Genomic DNA, 22,023 nt, shown 5'->3' on the forward strand with positions numbered 1-22,023 from the left:
TTAACCCTCAGTTTGTTCTCTATCATTAAGCTTGTTTCCCTGTCTCCTTTTTTTCTTTTTCCCCTTCCTATATGTTCATCTGTTTTCCTAAATTCCACATATGAGTGAGATCATCCAGTATTTGTCTTTCTCTGACTTATTTCACTTAGCATAATATGCTCTAGCTCCATCCACATCATTGCAAATGGCAGGATTTCATTCTTTTTTGATGGCTGAGTAATACTCCAGTGTGTGTGTGTGTGTGTGTGTGTGTGTGTGTGTGTGTGTGTGTGTCATTTATCCATTCATCAGTCAGTGGACATTTGGGCTCTCTCCATTGTTTGGCTATTGTTGATGATGCTGCTATAAACATCAGGGTGCATGCACACCTTTGAATCTGTATTTTTGTATCCTTTGGGTAAATACTTAGTAGTCCAATTGCTGGATTATAGGGTAGTTCTGTTTTTTACTCTTTGAGGAACCTCCAGACTGTTCCCCAGAGTGGCTGCAATGGTTTGCATTCCCACCAACAGTACAAGAGGGTTCCCCTTTCTCAGCATCCTTGCGAACACCTGTTGTTTCTCGTTGTGAATTTCAGCCATTCTTACCGGTATGAGGTGGCATCTCATTGTGGTTTTGATTTGTGTTTCCCTGATGGTGAGTGAAAGTTCAGCATCTTCCGTAGTTTTCAGAGTACAGACCATTTACATCTTTAGCTATGTTTATTCCTAGGTATTTTAACTGTTACTGGTCTGATTGCAAATGGGATCGATTTTTTGATTTATTTTTCTGCTGCTTCGTTATGGGTGTATAGAAATGCAACAGATTTTTGCACATTGATTTTATATCCTGCAACTTTGCTGAATTCATGTATGAGTTCTTGCAATGTTTTGATTGAGTCTTTCAGATTTTCTACATAAAGTATCATGTCATTTGCAAAAAGTGAAAGTTTGAATTCTTCCTTGCCAATTTGGATACCTTTGATTTCTTTTTGTCTGATTGCTAAGGTAAGGCTTATGTTAAATAGTAATGGTGAGACTGGACATCCTAGTCTTGTTCCCCATCAAGGGTGAGCTGTGAGTCTTTTGTATATGGCCTTTATGCAAAGGCCATATTGAGGTATGTTCCATCTATCCCTACCTTTTGAGGGTTTTTATTAAGAAAAGATCTGTATTTTTGTCAAATGTTTTTTCTTCATCTATTGACAAGATCATATGGTTCTTATCCTTTTATTAATGTGGTGTATCACATTGATTGGTTTGCGGATGTTCAGCCGCCCCAGCAACCTAGGAATAAACCCATCTTGATCATGGTGAATAATTCTTTTAATGTACTGTTGAATTTGATTCACTGGTATTTTATTGAGAATTTTTGCATCCATGTTCATCAAGGATATTGGCCTGGAATTCTCCTTTTTAGTGCGGTCTTTGGCTTTGGAATCAAGGTAATGCTGATTTCATAGAATGAGTTTGAAAGTTTTCCTTCCATTTCTATATTTTGGAATAGTATGAGGAGACTAGGCATTAACTCTTCTTAAAATGTCTGGGAATCCATCCAACCCTGGACTTTTGTTTGTTGAGAGATTTTTGATTACTGATTCAGTTTCTTTGCTAGTTTTGGGTCTGTTCAAAATTTCTCTTACTGTTTCAGTTTTGGCTTTGTTAGTTTGTAGGTATCTAGGAATTTGTCCATTTCTTCCAGGTTGCCCAGTTTGTTGGCATGTAATTTTTCATAGCATTGTCTGGTAATTATTTGCATTTCTGTGGTTTTGGTTGTGATCTCTCTTCTTTCATTCATGATTTTATCTATTTGGGCCCTTTCTCTTTTCTTTTTGATAAGTCTGGCTAGAGGTTTATCAATTTTACTAATTCTTTCGAAGAACCAGCTCTTAGTATTGTTAATCTGTTCTACTGTTTTTGTTTGTTTGTTTCTATATTGTGTATTTATGCTCTAATCTTTATTATTTATATTCTGCTGGCTTTAGGCTTTATTTGCTATTCCTTTTCTAGCTCCCTTAGGTATGAGGTTAGCTTGTGTATTTGAGACTTTTCTTGCTTCTTGAGGTGGACCTGTATTGCAATATATTTCCCTCTTTGCTGTATCCCAAAGGTTTTGGACTGTCCTGCTTTCATTTTCATTTTCTTCTGTGTATTTTTTTTTCTTCTTTTAATTTCCTGATTAACTTAGGATGTTCTTTAACTTCCATGTATTTGTGGTCTTACCAAATTTTTTCTTGTGGTTGACTTCAAGTTTCATAGCACTGTGGTCTAAAAATACACATAGTGTGATCTCAGTCTTTTTGTACTTGTTGAGGGTTGATTTGTGACCCAGTATGTGATCTGTTCTGGAGAATGTTCCATGTGTACTCGAAAAGAATGCATATTCTGCTTTAGGATGAAATGTTCGAAATATATCTGTTAAGTCCATCTGGTCCAGTGTATCACTGAAAGCCATTGTTTCCTTACTGATTTTCTGCTTACATGATCTGTCCATTGCTGTAAGTGGGGTTTTAAAGTCCCCTTATTGTATTATATTATTATCATTGAGTTTTTAATGTTTATTATTAATTGAATTGTATATTTGGGTGCTCCCAAGTTAGAGGCATAAATATTTACAATTGTTGGATCTTCTTGATGGATAGACCCCTTAATTAAGACATAATGCCCTTCTTCATCTCTTTTTACAGTCTTTGTTTTAAAATCTAGTTTGTCTGATGGAAGTATGACTACCTCAGCTTTAGGTCTAAAATGAATCTCTTATAGGCAGCATATAGATGGGTCTTGTTTTTTAATCCATTCTGGTACCCTGTGTCTTATAATTGGAGCATTTAGTCTATTTACATTCAGAGTGATTACTGAAAGATAGGAATTTAGTGCCATTGTGTTACCTGTAAAATTGGTATTTCTGGTAATGTTCTCTGGTTCTTTCTAACCTTGCTGCTTTTGGCCTTTATTTTTCCTTCGCTCGAAGAGTTCACCTTAAAATTTCTTGCAGGGCTGCTTTAGTGGTCACGAACTAATAAAAATAGTTTTTGTTTATCTGGGAAACTCCTTTTTTTTTTTTTTTTTTAAGATTTATTTATTTACTTCAGAGAGAGACAGAGACAGAGATAGAGTGAGTCAGGGAGAGGTAGAGGGAGAGAACCACCAAGCAGTCTCCCCACCACATGTGGAGCCCCATTTGGAGGTGGAGCTTGATAACATGACCCATGAGATTATGACCTAAGCCAAAAACAAGAGTCAGACACTCAACTGACTGAGTCACCTAGGTGCCCCTGTCTGGGAGACTCTTTATCTGTCCTTCTATTCTGAATGACAACCTGGAAAAAGAATTCTTGGCTGCATATTTTTCCCATTCAGCATGTTGAATATTTCCTTCCACTCCTTTCTGGCCTGCCAGGTTTCCGTGGACAGACCTGCTGCCAGCCTGATCTGTGGAAGACAGTCTTATTAACTTAAGGAGATATAGGAACTAATATTGACCCTGCCATTAATTACCCTTTGATTGTAAGCATATCACCACTTTGTGGAAACTTCACAGAACTGCTCTGATCCTGTCTTCTGCTCCTCTCCCCATTTCTTACTTTACACCAACCACACTGGTCCATTGATTTCCTGGAAAATGCCAGGCATACTCTTCTGGGTTTTTGCCTTAACTAATCCTTATATTTAGTGTTCTTTACCCTGTAGAAATCTAAATGATTTAATTTGTTTTACCTCCATGGCACAAATAACACCTTCCAGTGAGGTCCCTTGATCATCCTAGTTAAAATTGGAGTTTGTATTTTTAGTCAACCTACATTCCTTAACGCCCTTTTGGGCCATGTCACTGAACTCTGACTTAGCTATGCATGTCCTTTCTTCATCAAAAGGAATAAAATTTTGACTTAATATTACCCTGGTTCTAGAGAAGAGTTTGAATTAATTCACTTACCACTTCTTCACAGTGTAAATTAAGCCAAAAGTTATTTAAAATTGGTTTGTTTTTCTGTAGGTATTTCTTGGAGATTATTCTTCAGAGCCAACTGATGGTGATGATTCCGTTAAGTATATGGGATACTGTCCTCAGATAAACCCACTGTGGCCGGATATTACATTGCAGGAACATTTTGAAATTTATGGAGCTGTGAAAGGAATGAGCTCAAGTGACATGAAAGAAGTCATAACTCGGTAAAATTAAAACTTTTTGTTACCCAGAGAAAGGTTTACATCTCACATTTATAAGTTTAATTTTTAAAAACAATTTTTGTGGATCATACTGTTCATAGAAAATGGTCATTACTTTTTCATATATTCTTTACATAATTATGATAGTTATAAAAATAAAAAATAATTTTTCTATTTTTAATTACAGAATAAATATACCTGTAAATGTCAAACTTAAAGTAAACCTTTTTGTCAAGATAGTGATTTGTTTAAGATTATGTAGATTGGAGGTCTAATTTATAGTAAGCTCCAGCTGAGTGTTCTGGAAAGAAGATTGTCAATGATTACAAACAGTGAGTGATCATATAGTCATTTTGTATTACCTATTTTGCAGGATAACAAATGCACTTGATTTAAAAGAACACCTTCAGAAAACTATAAAGAAACTACCTACAGGAATCAAGCGAAAGGTACTTTTTTTTTTTTTAAACAACAGATGTGTATATGGCTTATTTATAGTTTAGAGCCTAATACTGTCTTGATAAAATTTCTTATGCAAATATTAGTCCCCTCCCCATTTTCTTTCTATCTAGTTGTGTTTTGCCCTGAGTATGCTGGGGAATCCTCACATTACCCTGTTAGATGAACCATCTACTGGTATGGATCCTAAAGCGAAACAGCACATGTGGTGAGTATGACGTGGAAGATGCTTGAGACACATTATACTAGATCATACTTTAAAATAAAAGAATAGTTTGTTTTATTATAACTAATGGTTTTATATTAGTTATATATGCATGTTGATTTAAAATCTTACACAAATGACAAAATAGTAATTAAAAATTAAACATTTTGATCTCTAGGGAACACCATAAACTTTTATTTATTTGTTTTTAAGCTTTTATTTATTTGAGAGAGAGAGCATGAGCAGTGGGGAGAAGCAGAGGGAAAGGGAGAAATGGGCTTCCCACTGAGCAGGGAGCCCGACATAGGGTTCAATTCCAGGACCTGAAGATCATGACCTGAGCCAAAGGCAGATGCTTAACCGAGCCACCTAGGAACCCCTGCCATAAATTTTTAAACTTTATCAGGCTTTATACTTTCATAAAATATTAATAATATTTATTCAAGAATAAAAATAAATATATGGTTAATTATTACGATAAAGAGTACTGCTGGGGCGCCTGGGTGGCTCAGTGCATTAAGCCTCTGCCTTCGGCTCAGGTCATGATCTCAGGGTCCTGGGATCGAGCCCCGCATTGGGCTCTCTGCTCAGCAGGGAGCCTGCTTCCCTTTCTCTCTCTGTCTGTCTCTCTGCCTGCTTGTGATCTCTGCCTGTCAAATAAATAAATAAATAAAATCTTTAAAAAAAAAAAAAAAGAGTACTGCTGTCTGAATAGCTTTTAAAAGATTTTTTTCCGAGTCATTTAACTTAAGTTCTAATTCTCATAATAATGTTGGCTTGAGTTTATGTTGGAATGCCTAGGAATTCATGGTGCTAGTTGGTTGACCAACTCTTTGAACTTACATTTCCATGTCGTAAAGTGTGAGGTGTAGGATAGAAACACATTACATTTTCCCTATGATTTTATGGCTATTTTAGTTACAACATGAAAAAGCATCAAATTTTATCATTTATTTTTAATGCATAAAACATTTGAAATCATGGAATTTCTGTTTATTTGACAAACTTTCAAAAATAAAGGAAAAGATATTAGAAGAATCATAGTTGGGCAATAGATATATAGCAATAGATACTAATAAATTTTAGTTAACCAAATAGTTGGATTTTCATTAACATTGAGATGCTTTACTCTGTTTATTTTACTTATCTTTTATAGGCGAGCAATTCGAACTGCATTTAAAAATAAAAAACGGGCTGCTATTCTGACCACTCATTACATGGAGGAAGCAGAGGCTGTCTGTGACCGGGTGGCCATCATGGTATCTGGGCAGTTAAGGTAAATGTCTGAAAGGCATGCTGTTTGGTGGTGGCGGGAGTTGGGGGTTGCTGAGTAATCATTTCAAAAACTTACAGTAATAAATTTAAATGCCAAAAAAAGTGTCCTTACTTGAATTTTTGGCTATTAGTTTTCTGTAGAATTACTTGGAAATATAGTTTATTTCTAAGAAATTTTGCTAGCTACTTTGCATTTGTATATTAGTTTAATGGCTCAATAACTTGGAATGTTTTTTTTAAACATGATAATTGTTATTTTTTTAAAAGATTTTATTTTTTTAAAGATTTTTTAAAGATTTTATTTATTTATTTATTTATTTATTTATTACAGACAGAGATCACAAGTAGGCAGAGAGGCAGGCGGATAGAGAGGAGGAAGCAAGCTCCCTGCTGAGCAGAGAGCCCGATGCGGGCTCAATCCCAGGACCCTGGGATCATGACCTGAGCCGAAGGCAGAGGCTTTAACCCACTGATCCACCCAGGCGCCCGATATTTGTTTTTTTAAAAAAATTGCTATGCATTTTATTGGGTTATAATCCAAAATATAAAGTAAATATATTCATAATTCAAGTTCATACTCTTTGTAAATAAATGGTTGAATAAATAAAATAAATGTGGGAGGAGAGCAGATTTTCCTTATGGGAAAGATTCCAAACAGTATATGTAGATACTGCTCCCTCTGGGAGGGGGAGGTAATCCTCCACCTCCTAAGTGTAGTCTGAATTTAGCCAGTCTCTTCTAATGTATGGAAAGAGGGCAATAGTAAGTTCACAGAAGAGCAATTTCGTGTGGACATCATGTACCCCTGATAGGAAAGATACTTCAGCTCTGTGGCATTTCCTCCAAAACTTCTAACCCCAGTCTAAAGAGAAAAATGTCAGACTATTCCACATTGAGAGACATTCTACCAAAACACTTGACCAATTCCTAAAACTGTCAAAGGCAAAAAAAGGAGGAAAGGGTGAGAAACTGTCACAGACCTATGGGGACTAAGTGCAGTGTGTATCCTGGGTAGATCCTGGAACAGAAAAAGGACTTTAGTGAAAAACTGGTGAAATCCAAATAAAGTCCAATATAAAGTTAATAGTTATATATCAGTGTTGGTTTCTTAATTTTGACAAATGTACCATGGTCATATGAGATCATAATGATAGGGAAACTGAAACTGGGTGCGGGGTATATAGAGACGCTCTGTATTATATTTGCAACTTCTCTATACATTTAAAAATATCCCATCATACATGTAATTTAACTCATCCATTGAGAAATCATTCTTTGAAACTGTCAAGTCATTTTATATCTGAGCTTTCTTTTAAAATCACTACAGATGTATTGGGACTGTCCAGCATCTGAAGAGTAAATTTGGAAAAGGCTACTTTTTGGAAATAAAGTTAAAGGACTGGATAGAAAACCTAGAAGTAGACCGCCTTCAAAGAGAAATACAGTATATTTTCCCAAATGCAAGCCGTCAAGAGAGGTAAAGATTTTAAAAATGTAGTTTTGTTTTTTGGTTTTTTTTTTTTTTGTAGAGCAATAGTTGTAAAAGTGGTTATTGCTTTAAGGATTAGAAAAAAAAAGTTCTGCTTGTATCACCAGTATTGGACTAATATAGTCTGATAACTGCGGTTTTATATCCAACTTAGTATTAGATCTTGCAATATTCAATAGTATTTAAATTTTAAAAAGTTCTCATACCAGTAGTAATGAGAGAATTTCACATGGAAATATTTTAAGATTTAAAACAATTTTTTTTCTAAGTATGTATCAAAATAAGTTGTTGGAGTTTAATTCTTAACCTTAAATAAAATTTGAACTTTAGCTTTAGAAAATATTAGTAGTCATTTTTAAATTTTTCTAATATTTTATCTGTTTCCAGTTTTTCTTCTATTTTGGCTTATAAGATTCCTAAGGAAGATGTTCCATCCCTTTCACAATCTTTTTCTAAGCTGGAAGAAGGTAAGATTTGAAAAAGATTGTAAGGTAGCTTTCAATTTATGAAAGAATTTTATTTAAAAATTTAGAAATTGGGACTGTTTATTGTGGAAGCTATTGTAAATAAAAAGATAACCTTTTATTAATTTAATGTAAGATATTGGTTAAACACTAACATTGTAGAGGTTTGGTAGGTCAGGTATATTGTAGTGTAAACCTTTTACTATTTTAGTTGACATCACTGTGGTTTTTCACAGTGCATCTGCGAGAAAGTTCAGTTTACTTAGCACACAGTGGTTCATTCCAGAAGTGAGAGCATTGAGTTTCCAGAGTCCTCACTTTGTATCAGGCCCTAGAAGTAGCAGTGGTAGCAAAACCAGTGGCAGCATAAGGGAGGAGAGGAAAATCCATAGTGTAGGGATATGGACATTCCTGGAAGCTTAAAGAAGCTTATTGAAATGTGATGTTTTTTTAAAATAAATGGTTGGTAGGATAAAGATACCCTGCCGGCAAGTGGTAAGAGGTAAACTCCTGGATGGAACAGGTATTCTCACACAGGTTGTTTTATGGAATTTGTAAACTATGCAACAACCTAATAAAGCTTGGGGAGAATTTCACTCCAGGAATAAATAGAAAGCCAGAAAATTTAATGTTAGATTAGATTGCAACAGGATCTGAAATAAATACAAAAAAGTATACGGCCATAGAAACTGTATCCAGCATCTAGTTCAAGAAGTTCAGAACAGGCTGTAGTGGAAATTGGGGAATGGGAGATAGGGAACAGGGAGCCAAAGAAGTCCTGAGAAAAGCCACAGTAAGGAAGACAGAGGAGGGTGAAAGGGTGAGGTGAGGCAAGTAATGTTGCTGGTAGGGTGCCTCAGGGAACCAAGATAGAGGAAAATAACATTTTTTGGCAGTTTCAAATTTAAGTGGATTACAGAATTTTTTTTAAAACAGGTTTTTAACCACTTAGTAGTTATTTTTTTTATTCTTTAGAAATGAAGAATTTTTATTCTTTAGAAATTTTTATTTATTAGAAATATTTTTTATTTATTTTTATTCTGCCATTTTTTTCTTTAGAAATATTAATAAGTAAAATATTGTTTTCATATTTTAATAGCTAAACATACTTTTGCCTTTGAAGAATACAGCTTTTCTCAAGCAACATTGGAACAGGTACTCTAAAGTTAAATTTTTAAAAATTCTTTTATATAAGTAAGTGTTGTCTAATTGTTTAGATTTATTTATAGGTTTTTAAAGATTTATTTATTTGAGAGAGAGAATGTGTGTAAGGGGAGGTGCAGAGGGAGAGGGAAAGCAGACTCCAGTAAGCATGGAGCCACATGGGGCTTGATCTCACGATGCTGAGACCATGACCTGAGCTGAAACCAAGAGTTGGAAGCTTAACCGACTGAGCCACCCAGGTGCCCCTAATCATTTAGATTTATATTGGAGAGGGATGGTGTTTATGAACCAGAGACAAATTGTTACACAATATGCCTAAACTTTGCATAATCTTAAACAACTTTAGGCTCTCCATCTGCTTATTTTGAAAGGCTCACTATTATTCTTTAGTAAATAAAATGGGTGTTGTTATTTCATATATCTGAAGTTACATTGCTGAAATATTTATAAATCTTTTTATGACTGCTACTTATATGTTTATCAAGAAACAATCTGTTAATCCTCATAGCATTCAACTTTGTGATTAAAGGAGGTTATTCTGTTTAAGTAATATTAATGCAAACGTATCTCTTGATAGTTGAATGGTTAATGTATTTAGATAGAGTCTTACACTCTTTCTGAATTAAACATTCTTTGAGATAATTGCCATACTGGAATACTGTATTAATTTATTTACTTTCATTTAGGTTTTTGTAGAACTCACTAAAGAACAAGAGGAAGAAGATAACAGTTGTGGAACCTTAAACAGCACGCTTTGGTGGGAAAGAACGCAGGAAGACAGAGTAGTGTTCTGAAGCAGTTCAGTCTGCTTACTGAATTTATTTTAACTCTGGTTTAAAAGGTGTATTATTTGGATGGTGACTGAAGAACCATGAAAGCACTTGGGATTTTCCTAATTTCCTTGACTGAAATGCTGTGGTTTTGTGTTTTGCTTTTCTTTAAATAAAACTTGTGTATAAATAATTGAAACTGCATGTTTGTACATGAAATATATTGAACTTCAGTCTGTATGTGAGGTCTAATACTTACTTTTTTACTTCTCAGAAACAGTGCTTTTAAATTTATGATTTAAAGAAATAGTGATAGAATAATTTTATCTTTAATGGTTATCTTTATTTTTAAATTTATACTATCTTAACGTAAGTATGTGATATCCCAGTCTAAATAAAAAGAACTAAAACATAAATAATATATAGAAAAGAAATATAAAGCAAAACTTCCTTGCTTCTCCTTTTTAATTTCCAAAGAAACTGAGTGGAAGTTGGCATCCCAGAAAGCAATAAAGACCAGATAATCTCTATGTAGGTAGAGATTTCCAGGCAGCGACATCCACGAGGCGGCACTTACTCATCATGATAAATGAAACGAGACCTTATTCTATCAGGTGATGTTAGACATAGATGATTTAGGTCTTTGAAAAAACATTTCTTTTGCTTACACTAAAATTCACAGGCTTTTAAATTATAATACAATTAAAGGAAGACTTTGTGTAGAGTCTTGTTATGTAATAGCCTGATTGCCCTTAGAATGACATCATCTACACAATTGGAAGACTCGCCGTACCTTTTCCTGTACCCCTCATGGAATATATAAATTTTTTTATCATCTTTCTCCCAAAGGCACATTATATTTTGTTACAGAATAAAATAATTTGGTAATCATTTTTGTTGGTAAACTTTATTATTTAAATCTCTCCTTTATAAAATTGAAAGTTTATCTGTGTAGATTTACTTAGTAACTCACCTCAGATTCACTTTGGAACATGGTGGGAGATAAATAAGCCTTTGGGGGTTAAGTTAAGGATTAGAATTAAACTACATAATTCACTTTAATGAGAAACAGAATTTTACTGTCAGAATTGAAGTAAGGTTATGGTTAATGTAATCTTGGAAGTACTTCCTTGTAGAACCCATGTGTGGACTATAGGTATAATGTAATACAAATAGTACCAGCTGACATTCTGTTTCCACCAGGTGAATGAAAGTTATTAACTTGCAAAGACAAATATTTTGGGAGTGTAATTATTGCATTGTAAGAGTCAAAAAAACAAAAAAAAACCAACAGCAACAACAGAAGAATTTGGTATTGAGTTAACTTTAAATAGCCATATCCTTTACTGAAATACTGTTAACACTTTAACTTAGGTAAACTTAATGAACTTTTAACACTACTGTGTAATAAAACATCTGTGGTTTTAGGCTCTAGCAGCTGATATAAAATAGCATTCCTTTCTGAGTCCACAGCCCATGACTGATATGTCCCCCATTGTTTTGGCAACTGCTGTACATATTCCTAAAGATACCTACTTTTCCAGCTACCTCTGATAGATTGTCAGTCAGAGACAATCTGATCTAATCTGTCACTCATCTAAATGAGCTGTTTTATAGTCTGCTTTGATTTTACAACCCACAGCTAATAAGTTATTTCTCCTTGTAGGCTTTACTTGGCAGAGTTTTTAATGTTCTGTCAACAACTAACAGCCACTTGCCTCATAATATCAAGTTTTTGGATTTTTCACCTGAGAATCTCACTTTTTCATCTTTAGTACTGCATAATGAGTACAACTCGATGCATTTGAAAGGAAATCTTCACCTTTGTAGATAATTAAATAGCACATTGCATTTTCTAAAGCAAGTCACAGCTAAATGGTGCCATAAATTTAAGGAGATACCTTTCAGTATCTAGTATTCATATAAATACCCAGGGGCTTCTTTTTTGGGGGTATGTTTTCATAGCCATATATTGCCTGGAGCACTTAAACTTTGTAAGAGACAAAGCAATCTCTAGTTATGCTAGGACAGTCACTGAAAAGGTAGTTTCTTAGGACCTGACCACATTGAGGAAAATGTGTTAATTTAAATAGAGCGTGGCTGATGGAGAACATTACCTGCTTCCACACATTGATTCACTGTACATCTATGAAAGTGTGACCAACGTAAAGGGAAGTGAAAGTTGAGGTTGTGCTGAGTAGTTGTAAACATGTTCTTATCCATTATGTTTCTTCAGTTACTTGATTATTGTGCTCTTGTAAGCAATAAAAAAAAAAGACACTTGAATTTTTTTTTTTTTTTAGTTTTTACGTAGAGTGACTATATTTTGATCATGAGTTAAATTATATGTAGGAATAGTCCCTTTTTCACAGTAGCAAAATCTTTCCTTTTCCGAAGTTTAAGTTATTAGAGTTTTAAATTCCAGAAGTATAATTTAACTAATACTTAGGAAAGCAAGGGTAAATTGAAGTGAAGAAAAGGAAACAGAGTCAAATAGGAAGTTTATCTTTATTTACAGTGGACGGTTCATGTTTTTGGACACATTTTATTTCAAAATGTCTTAAATTACTGATCTTAAATTTTCTATACCGATAATAAATATAAACACATATATTAGGCAAAGGTTGGAAAAAGTAGCACCACCTCATTTATACTTTCTGTGTATGATCAAATTTTTCTAAAAGTAAAGCTTGGATTACTACTGAGTGACTCTGGTTACTGACTGATAAGGCGAACCGAAATCTTTCTGCAGCTGTTAGGAACCAAGCAGATGGTAGCAATGAAAACGCTCTGTGAGGGTACTTTACATTTCACTTTGTGGGCTCTTAATTTTTTTTTTCAAGTTCGTTTTCAGTAGAGAACAACAAAAGGCGGTAGGTTTTCTTTAAAAACATTTTTCTTTTAAATTGACAGAAACTACCTTAAATCAATATTTTGATTTTAATCATTAAAATATTTTTAGAGTAATTTAATTCGACAGACTGTTTTAGTGACAATCTTTTAAGCAGTGGGTTCTTTGGGTAGAAAGAGGACTATCCATTTTGGCCCTGTAAGATCTTACAATCTAGTAGGAGAAAGATCAATACTTATGTAACTATAATAATATAAATGCTTTGCTGGTGGCACTAACACTTTTACTGGAGCACAATTAATTCTACTTAGGGTAGATGTGTCCTTGTTTTCATCATTCTATTGGTCATACATTTCATTCTGATTGTACTATGAGTTTGATGAAATACCATTCTGTATTTTCATATAACACATAAATAGGCATTATTTTTTTTGAAAAATAGGAATGCTTATCCTTAATGTATTTTTAATATTGCTAACATCCATTTTTTAATTTTCTCTCCTGAAAGAACATATTACATACAATGAAAGAATTATTTCTCAGGTGAATAATTTTTATATCAGCTATTCTTCTAAGGTAAAAGTTTACTTATTTTTTAATCATAATGTGTTATACGTAATTCTAAATGCTACTCTTTATGAAAAATAAATATTATTAGTAAGTTTTAAGAACTAAACATTTAAGATAGCCTTTCATTTTATATACCAAAATGGATTTGTTTGTTATTTAGTGTTGATAAATGAATAATGAATGACTCATTAAAAATGAAGAAAAGAAACCTGGCACTAAAATTGTTAGTAATTTTTTTTTTTTTTTTTTTTTTTAAGATTTTATTTATTTGTGAGAGAGAAAAAGATCACCAGGGGGAGCAGCAGGCAGAGGGAGAGGGAGAAGCAGGCTCCCTGCCGAGCAAGGAGCCTGATTGTATGACTCTATCCCAGGACCCTGGGATCATGACCTATCTAAAGGCAGACGCCCGACTGAGCCACCCAGATGCTCCAAACAGGGTATTCTTGTAGATCTTTTTATCTCAATTTTATTTTGTGAAAATATAAAACAATAACTTCCATGTACATTTTATTACATTTAAGAGATTAAATTATTCCCAAATGTTTAACACTACTTATATATTTATCATTTTCCTTAGAATTTTTGAATAACTTTGATTGTCCCAAACACTTGGACAAGATTTTTAAATTTAATGGACAAATTCTTCCCAAGAACCTAAGACATGTTTGCAAATCTAATCACCTTTTTAAATTAAGCAAATAAACTTAATTTCAAACATGCACAAAACTACATGATTTAAAGGTTTGTTCCACACATGCATAAATGCAGGATTCAAAAAATGTGTCAAATATAATAATTTGAAGTAATTTTTTTTCACCATCTCTACACATATATCTGCCCCGGGTTACACATTTACTAATAAAGGGGCTATCTCAGGTCACCAAAGTTTACCTCTTGATAACTGGAAATTGAGACCTGGATGGTGGTTAGTTTGCTCAATTAATGATTGAAATGGATCAGGGACTATCTATGAAGTAAATTAAATGCTAATATGAGCATAAAACCTGGATTATGAGTTAACTGGCAGCTGTCCAGGTGGCCCTTCTTTTATGTTTAAGCTTTGACTCTGAGCTCTCAGTTGTGACTTAACTAAGTTTCAGGTTTTTGCAACCCAATATTTTTCTCTAAGACAAGATAGCACTAAAGTTTTGTGTTAGTTTTCATTGAAATCTTTGATAATACGGTTTTCAAGTTCAACGTTGTAACTATAGCTTACCTTTCTCAATTGAAGACTGGCTAAATGAATCCCTCACTTGGGTTGCAATTTTGTTTTCCTTTCTGTTTTGTAGTTCTTATATGTGCATTCACTAGAATACTGTGGCATTTTGCTAACAGAATGACATCATTGCTTTGGACCAGTTTATCTAATTGTTATCTATTAATATAAAGTCTGTCACATGGTTGTAGGAGAAGATACTTAGAAAGCTGATTTTCTTGTTTATGTTTTGGCTGGTAGTTTTTTTCGCCACATTATTCTTATTGTGTAATTATTACATAGTTGATATATGTTTTTTGTTCACTCATCCAACAAGGGTTAAGTCATAAAACAACTTGGCCAAAGTTATGTGGGGTTTGCTGAGGGAAAAAAGGGGCTGTCCCTCACAGGAGCTGCAGGACCTCACCACATCTACCCACAGGAGCTAGGACAGTATACACAGGATTGGATTCTGAGGGTACTTGGTGAAGTGGGGCCAAACATGAAGTTAGATAAGAAAGAATATTCGGTAGCACTCTTTGGGAATACAGGATTTTTAATACCCTGGTAAGAATCCCAAGAGATGTGAACATGCTGCTAAGATAGCTGCTAGAAGCATGCAAAAGCAGCGGCCCATACATTGTCACAAAGGCCAAAAAAGCCATGGTACATGATGTAAAAGGAGTGAAAAGATTCAGAAAATTAGGCGTGCATGAGGTTTACTATGAGACTGGAGAACACGATAAAGGTTAAATTAAAGGCAACAAGGAATATGCTAGTGAGGGGCACACCAACATCACCAACATGTCCTTTGAGCTGATGGTCTGCAGTCATTACATTAGTAGGCATACAAATAGCAATATCATGGCAGGTGTACATTGTATCTATCCCCACAGACCTCCTCCAGAGGGATCTCTGGCCATTAACCCAGGTAATTACACAGTGGGAAAAGGGGAATGCCCAAACATTTTAAGGTCTGTTGGACACAGGATAGAAGTTGATACAGAGACCTAAAGCATCATCATGGCCCCTGTGTCACAGCTGGGGCATTTGAGGGCCAGGTAATAAATAAGATCTTGGCCTAGATCCAGTTCATCGTCTACTAGTCTGTAGATCCATATGGTGTTCATGTCTAGTCTCTGAATATATACTTGGAATAGACATGAGAGTTGGCATAACTTGCATGTGTTTCCTTGGCTTGGATAAGAACTACTAAGATAGGTGTATTTGCTTCCTGAGGCTGCCATAACAAAATGCCACAAATTGAGTGGCTTAAGATAACAAATTTTATTCTCAGAGTTCTGGAGGCCAGAAGTCCACATTCAAGGTGTTGGTAGGGTTGGATCCTTCTTGGAGTCTCAGAGGGAGAGTCAGTTCCATGCCTCTTTTCTAGCTTATGGTAGTTGCCCAAAGTCCTTGGAGTTCCCTAGCTACAGTTGCGAAACTCCAGTCTTGTCACATGGCCATCTTCCTTATGAATCTGTCTTGGTGTGTGTTCCCCTCTAAGGGCACCAGTCATTTCAGATTGAAGGCTCAACCTGCTCCAATATGACCTCACCTTAACTGGTTGCATCTGCAAAGACCCTATTGAGCAATAGATGTCAGGAAAGAGGAGTTTTGAGGGGAAGGGGACATTATTCAACCTAGTTCAGTGGGGAAGACCAAATGGAAGCCTCTAAAAGTGTCTTCTTCTCAGCCAGCATAGGAAATAAAAACTATTTCATTCTGGAAGTAGGGAATGGAGAGAGAGCGGAAGAAACTAGAGATGCAGGTAGAAGTGGACTTTATTACATCTCCGTTTTAATATACTAATCTTTTTGCACAAAGATGATTTATGATTGTTTAATGCCAAGTATCTTAACCTTGGCCGTATTGATTTGGGCTGGATCCTTCTCTGTTTGTGTGTTGGGGGAAGGGTGAGAGGCCGCTGTCCTTTGTAGGATGTTGAGCAGCATCCCTGACCTCTTCCTGTTAGATGCCAGTAGCACAATAAAAAAATGCTTCTATTTTGTCAAATGTCCCCTTAAAGGCAAGACCTTCCTCTTTGAGAACATTGATTTAAAGCATAGAGTTGGGTTGAAAGTAGATTCAATTCATTTACCCCAAATTTTCATTGGAAAAGTTGTATTTAACACTATCCTGTGTTTTTTCCCTACACAGGAAATGTATGTTCATGAAATGAAGCATACAGTGTTTCATACTCTATGCTCAAGAGTGGTGGGTTCCCGGTTCTGGTTCACTCAGATCGAGTTAATAGACACATCTTTTCAATTCTAATTTTTTTCTCTTCTTCTAATTGACATGCAATGTGATATTATTTTCAGGTGTTAAAGTCTAGTTTTTAAAATAAACACTCACAGTTTGATAGACTACAAACTTACTCTGAAGGTTTTTGTGTGCATAATGAAGTTTTCACTGCTATTTTGAGTTACTCTTAGATTTTGATTATTTTGTGATTTTTCTTATTACATGTTGTTTTTTCTGCTATTCTTAACCCATTTCTTAATGAGGTTCCCAGTTTAGGACTGTTTCTTTTGGGGGGGGGGAGGCAAACCTATTTTCAAGCTTGCATTATGAATATTAGAAATGAGTTCCTGAGATGAACATAAATATGAAAACAGTATGGCAGATCCACATGTTGGTATAGGTTTGCTTATATTTTGAAGTTCAAGGTAAGAACCTTTAAAGAAATTCTACAGATGCTATCTGACTTATGGCTCTTACACTCATATACACTGTTATTACAGGATGTAAACCCAGATTCTTGTCTTGGTCCTCATGGGTGTTCCCATGCAGTTGGAGACACAAATCCTATCCAACAGATCACTGAGGAAAAAAAGATGAGAACTGAGTTGCATAAAAAAGCCACTGGAAGTTTCTTGGTCATTTTAGTCTAACTGAAAGTCAAGAAAATTTAGAGTAACTAACAATTTACAATTTAAATGCAGAGCTCTATGCTGGGGGAGAATGAATCTCACATTGCAGGTTTTTTATCCCAAAACATTTTATCTCAGACTTTACAATTAAGGTTCGGTCTCCCAGCCCCCTTCTCGCTCCCTGCTTCACTTCAGAGATCATGACGATCCTGCCAGGTGACAAGCCCCACGGTTAACATGCTGTGGATGCCTGGGAGAGACCCAGTAAAATGTGAGCCCCTTTGACCACCAGATGGCAGCAGAGGGCTATGTTTAAAGGGCATTTTCGCAGGACCAGAAGGGGGTGGAGTAGGGCCCTCTGAGCAAGGGCCAGAGAAGAGCCTAAGTTGGACCCAGCAAGGCAGCCTGGGAAGCCTGAGGCTGAACCCTACGGAGTCAAATGTCGTCCTTGTGGCAGTTCATTTGGGAAGTAGTGAGGAGAGAGCAGGGTTCACGATGTCTGGACAAAGAATAAGAAATGAAGGACAGTTGTGATTATCCTACTAAGGATAGAACAGCCAGAGGTTAGAAAGGACAGGAAGAGTGTGGTAGACAGAGATTCAGGGTGGATTTTTAAATCCCTCCTTCTGTTCATTTTAAGGAGTCACAAAATCCAAAACTTTTCAGGTACTCTCTAAAAGATGGACAGGGAATCCTATGTTATCTCTTATCTGGGAAGTAAATTTTATTGATAACTGGGGTAATTGGGAGATGGGCAGAGATGGTAAAAAGAAACTGCCAGAAAAGATGTTTTAGGGTAACAAGGTTAATAAAGATAACTATAGTCTCTAATCTGATTTTTACTTCTTACTTTGTTTTAAATAGTAAAACCAGTGATACACAGTTGAGAAAATTCAGCGCCCCCCCCCATGTAAGCAATTACTTAAGGATTTTCATGATGGTTCTTAGGAGGGCAAAAGTATCAAGATGAGTTAAAAAAAAAAAACAACAACTGTCATTTTACTGGAGTATCTTAAAGGTAAGTCAATTCCCCCCAAAAGAGATTTGATATGTTGAGAACTAAGCTTTAGAAATAATAGTTGCTAACATTTATTGAGGGCTTACTCTGTGCAGGGGATCGCTCTGTGCATTTTTTATAGATCAGTGGTTCTCTGACCAGCCACATCAGAATCTGCTGGGGATTGTTACGGTGTAAACCAGAGCCACTGAATCAGGCCACCCCAGAGCTACCGAATCAGGTCACCCCAGAGCTACTGAATCAGAAACTCCAGGAGTGGGGTCCAGCCACCTGTGTAATTATAGTAAACTCTCCAGGTGATCCTGATTCTTGCTAACGTTGGAGCATGTATTCACCGGTGTTGAGTATTGTATTTAATCCTTACAACAACCCTAAGAAATAAGGATCTTTATTGTCACCCTCCATTTGATAGCTGGAAAATCTGAGGCCAGAGAAGTTCAATGATTTGCCTAGTGACACTGAGCCCCTAAGTAGCACAGCTGGGGTTTGGCTTCAGAACTTATATTCTGGAGGTCTTCCTTTTAGAGGGAGTGCCACTAAGCCTTTCATGGGATTGGCTTCTGTCCTATAGGTCCTACAACATATTGAATACACTCATTTAAAGCAATGTGTGTGATAGGTTAGATCCCTCTGGGTGTGCACACACCTCCACACACATATGAGAGTGTGTGCTGCTCAAGGTGGCTGGTAGTGACCGAAATTTTATTTGTCTTGTCTTCCTGCAATGTCACTTGAGGATAATCAGTCAAAAGTAGGTCAGTTGTGAAAAGCCTAGAGAAATGAGAATTTGCATTAGCTGAACAGTGGTTTTCAAACTTCAGTGGACATCTGAATTGCCCGCTTTGAGAAATCCTGAATACAGTGAAACCTGAGGGGTCTGGACAAAAGTTGTGGATGGTCTAAAGAAGGAGACAGTTCAGGAGAAGACCAGAAGGTTTAGCATCTTTCCCTGAGGGTCTTCTGAAAATTAACCCTACCTGACTTTCACTCTAAAGTTATTAAGTCATTTAGATTAGAAAAGATAAATCACTGAAGAGAGCTTAATTGGCAGACTGACTTTTTATGGCACAGGAGTTTTGTATTCTAAGGTGTGTGTGTGTGTGTGTGTGTGTGTGTGTGTGTGTGTTGGGAAAGGGGGCCTGGGGAATAGCAAGCCACCCCCAGACTGGACTGACTTTGGTCACACACGTAGTATTCAGTGATTCAATTCAACGTTGTCTGTTTTTAAATTCTTGCAGTGGCCCAAACACTAGGTTAGGAGCTGTAGATAAAAGGTAAGCAATGCAGTCCTGACTTTAAAGGGCTTCTGGTCTATTAGGAGATACAAAGAAATAGATGTGTGTGTGTTAGTTATCTATTGCTGTGTAACAAATCACCCTAAAACTTAGCATCTTAAAATAAAACATTCATTAACTCACAGTGTCTGGAGGTCAGGAAACTGAGTGTAGCTTAGTTGTGTGCTTTTAAAATTAATGACCAAATAAACAGGACAAAAGGCAGTTTGGAGAGAGGCTATATAAGGAAATATGAGCTATGAGAGATTTAATGCAGCACCATAAAAAGAAGCGGGGTGCTATAAAAAAGAAAAGTCAGAGGATGAGACTACATTAGGAACAAGTGGGTTTTATGCTGGGAATTCAACTTCAGAGAATTTTAAGAATTGTAAGAAAACAGATATTTTAAACTCATTTTTTGCAGATGCATTTATTGTTTGGAAAATTTTAAAAGTTTACAATTAGAATAAATAAGAGTTCAGCAAAGTTTAAATTAAGATACAAAGTTAATAGTGCTTCTATATACAGCAAAAATTAAGTTGAAAATATATTTTAAAATAGATCCTATTAAGTTGTAATGGAAATTCTTTGCTATGGCAAAAAACCTCGCAAAAGACATGGAAGACTATTAAAGTAAAACATACAGAGTTTATTAAAGGATATAGAAGTGACCCAAATAAGCAGAGTTTCATCATGTTGTAGGGGAGGGAAAATCAACATTATGAAGAAGTGAACTCTCTTCAACTATAAATGCAAAAATATTTTGAGAGATAACAAATTTAGAATTCTTTTGTTTTAAAAATGTTAATTTAAATTCAATGTAGTTATGGCACTTGTGTGGCTCAGTCGTTAAGTGTTTGCCTTCTGCTCAGGTCATGATCCCAGAGTCCTGTGATCAAGCCCCACGTCAGGCTCCCTGCTCATCGGGGAAGCCTGCTTCTCCCTCTCCCACTCCCCCTGTTATGTTCCTATTCTTGTTACCTCTCTCTCTCTCTCAAATAAATAAATAAAATCTTAAAAAAATAAATTCAATATAGTTAAAATATAGTATATTATTGGATTCAGGGATGGAATGTAGTGTTATAGGCAATATAACATCCAGTGCTCATTCCATCATGTGCCCTCCATAACGTCCATCACCCAGTTACCACTTCTCCCCACCCCATCCCCTCCAGCAACCCTCAGTTTGTTTCCTAGAGTTAAGAGTCTCTTATGGTTTACCCCCATCTCTGTTTTCATCTTATTTTATTTTTCCTTCCCTTTCCCAATGTCCATCTGTTTTGTTTCTTGAATCCACCTATGAGTGAAGTCATACAGTATTTGTCTTTCTCTGACTGACTTACATCGCTCGGTCTAACACCTTCTGATTCCATCCATGTCATTGCAAATGGCAAGATTTCATTCTTTCTGATGGCTGAGTCATATTCCACTGTGTATTTATAGCACCTCTTTATCCAATTCAACAAGCGCTAACATTCTGAACTGGGTATCTAGTAAGAGAAATGAAAAGAAAGAGTGGGCCAAGTGTATTAGGAAGATAAGTCATCAACTTGGGTTTTGACATGTTGAAATGGAGTAGATAGATCCAGGATAGGGAGGTCATGGCTAGAAACATACATCTAGGATAAAGCTGAAAGGGTGGATATTTTTATTAAAGGGAAGGTCAGTACTTGAAATAAAAAGTGCCAAGGGACATAAATAAATAGAGGATTTTAGAAAAAGAAAAGTCAGGAAAGAAAAGAGTAGATTGTAACACAGAGTTCCTAGCAGTGGGTCAGTTGCTGCAGAAAGGCTAAAAAGAAAAAAAAGGTAAAAGAATGCTACTGAAGATGTCGGAAGCTGTTGGCAGGCTTTGAGAGCTTAGTTCCTTTCATCTTCATGGGTACAAGGGTAAGGAACACTGTCGAATGACCATCAGATGTAAACATTGAGGTGTTGACTATGTATTGCCTTCTGTGTTTGTTATGGGTTAAATTGTGTGCCTCAAAAAGATCTGTAGAAGCCCCAACCCCATACCTGTAAATGATTTTACTTGGAAAATAGGGTCTTCAGTAGACATAATCTCATAGTGGAGTAGGATGGGCCCTTAATCCAATATGACTAGTCTCCTTGTGTAAGAAGAGGGGACAACAGAGACTCAGAGGGGACCACCACATGATGATGGGGGCAGAGCAAAGACAAGGCATATGAAGGATGATTGGCAAGCTCTGGGAGCCAGGAGAGAGCATGACCCTGAGGTTGACACCTTGATTTCAGACTTCCAGCCTC

The 22,023-nt window shown here is 35.9% G+C and overlaps 1 protein-coding gene across 1 annotated transcript in view; it reads left to right on the plus strand.

The window, feature by feature from the left end:
• The window catches only part of LOC111158165 (ATP binding cassette subfamily A member 5), a 71,244-nt gene extending 60,395 nt beyond the window's left edge, over positions 1-10,849 (plus strand). Inside the window, 8 exon segments of the mRNA XM_022520062.1 lie at positions 3,973-4,148; positions 4,519-4,594; positions 4,718-4,812; positions 5,966-6,085; positions 7,412-7,561; positions 7,961-8,040; positions 9,137-9,192; positions 9,888-10,849. Coding sequence (XP_022375770.1) covers positions 3,973-4,148; positions 4,519-4,594; positions 4,718-4,812; positions 5,966-6,085; positions 7,412-7,561; positions 7,961-8,040; positions 9,137-9,192; positions 9,888-9,995 — 861 coding nt within the window. The 3' untranslated portion in view covers positions 9,996-10,849.
• Positions 10,850-22,023: the final 11,174 nt, after the last annotated feature.

Source organism: Enhydra lutris, unplaced genomic scaffold (genome assembly GCF_002288905.1).
Source record: "Enhydra lutris kenyoni isolate GAN:26980312 unplaced genomic scaffold, ASM228890v2 scaffoldscaffold57, whole genome shotgun sequence".
NCBI lineage: Eukaryota > Metazoa > Chordata > Mammalia > Carnivora > Mustelidae > Enhydra > Enhydra lutris.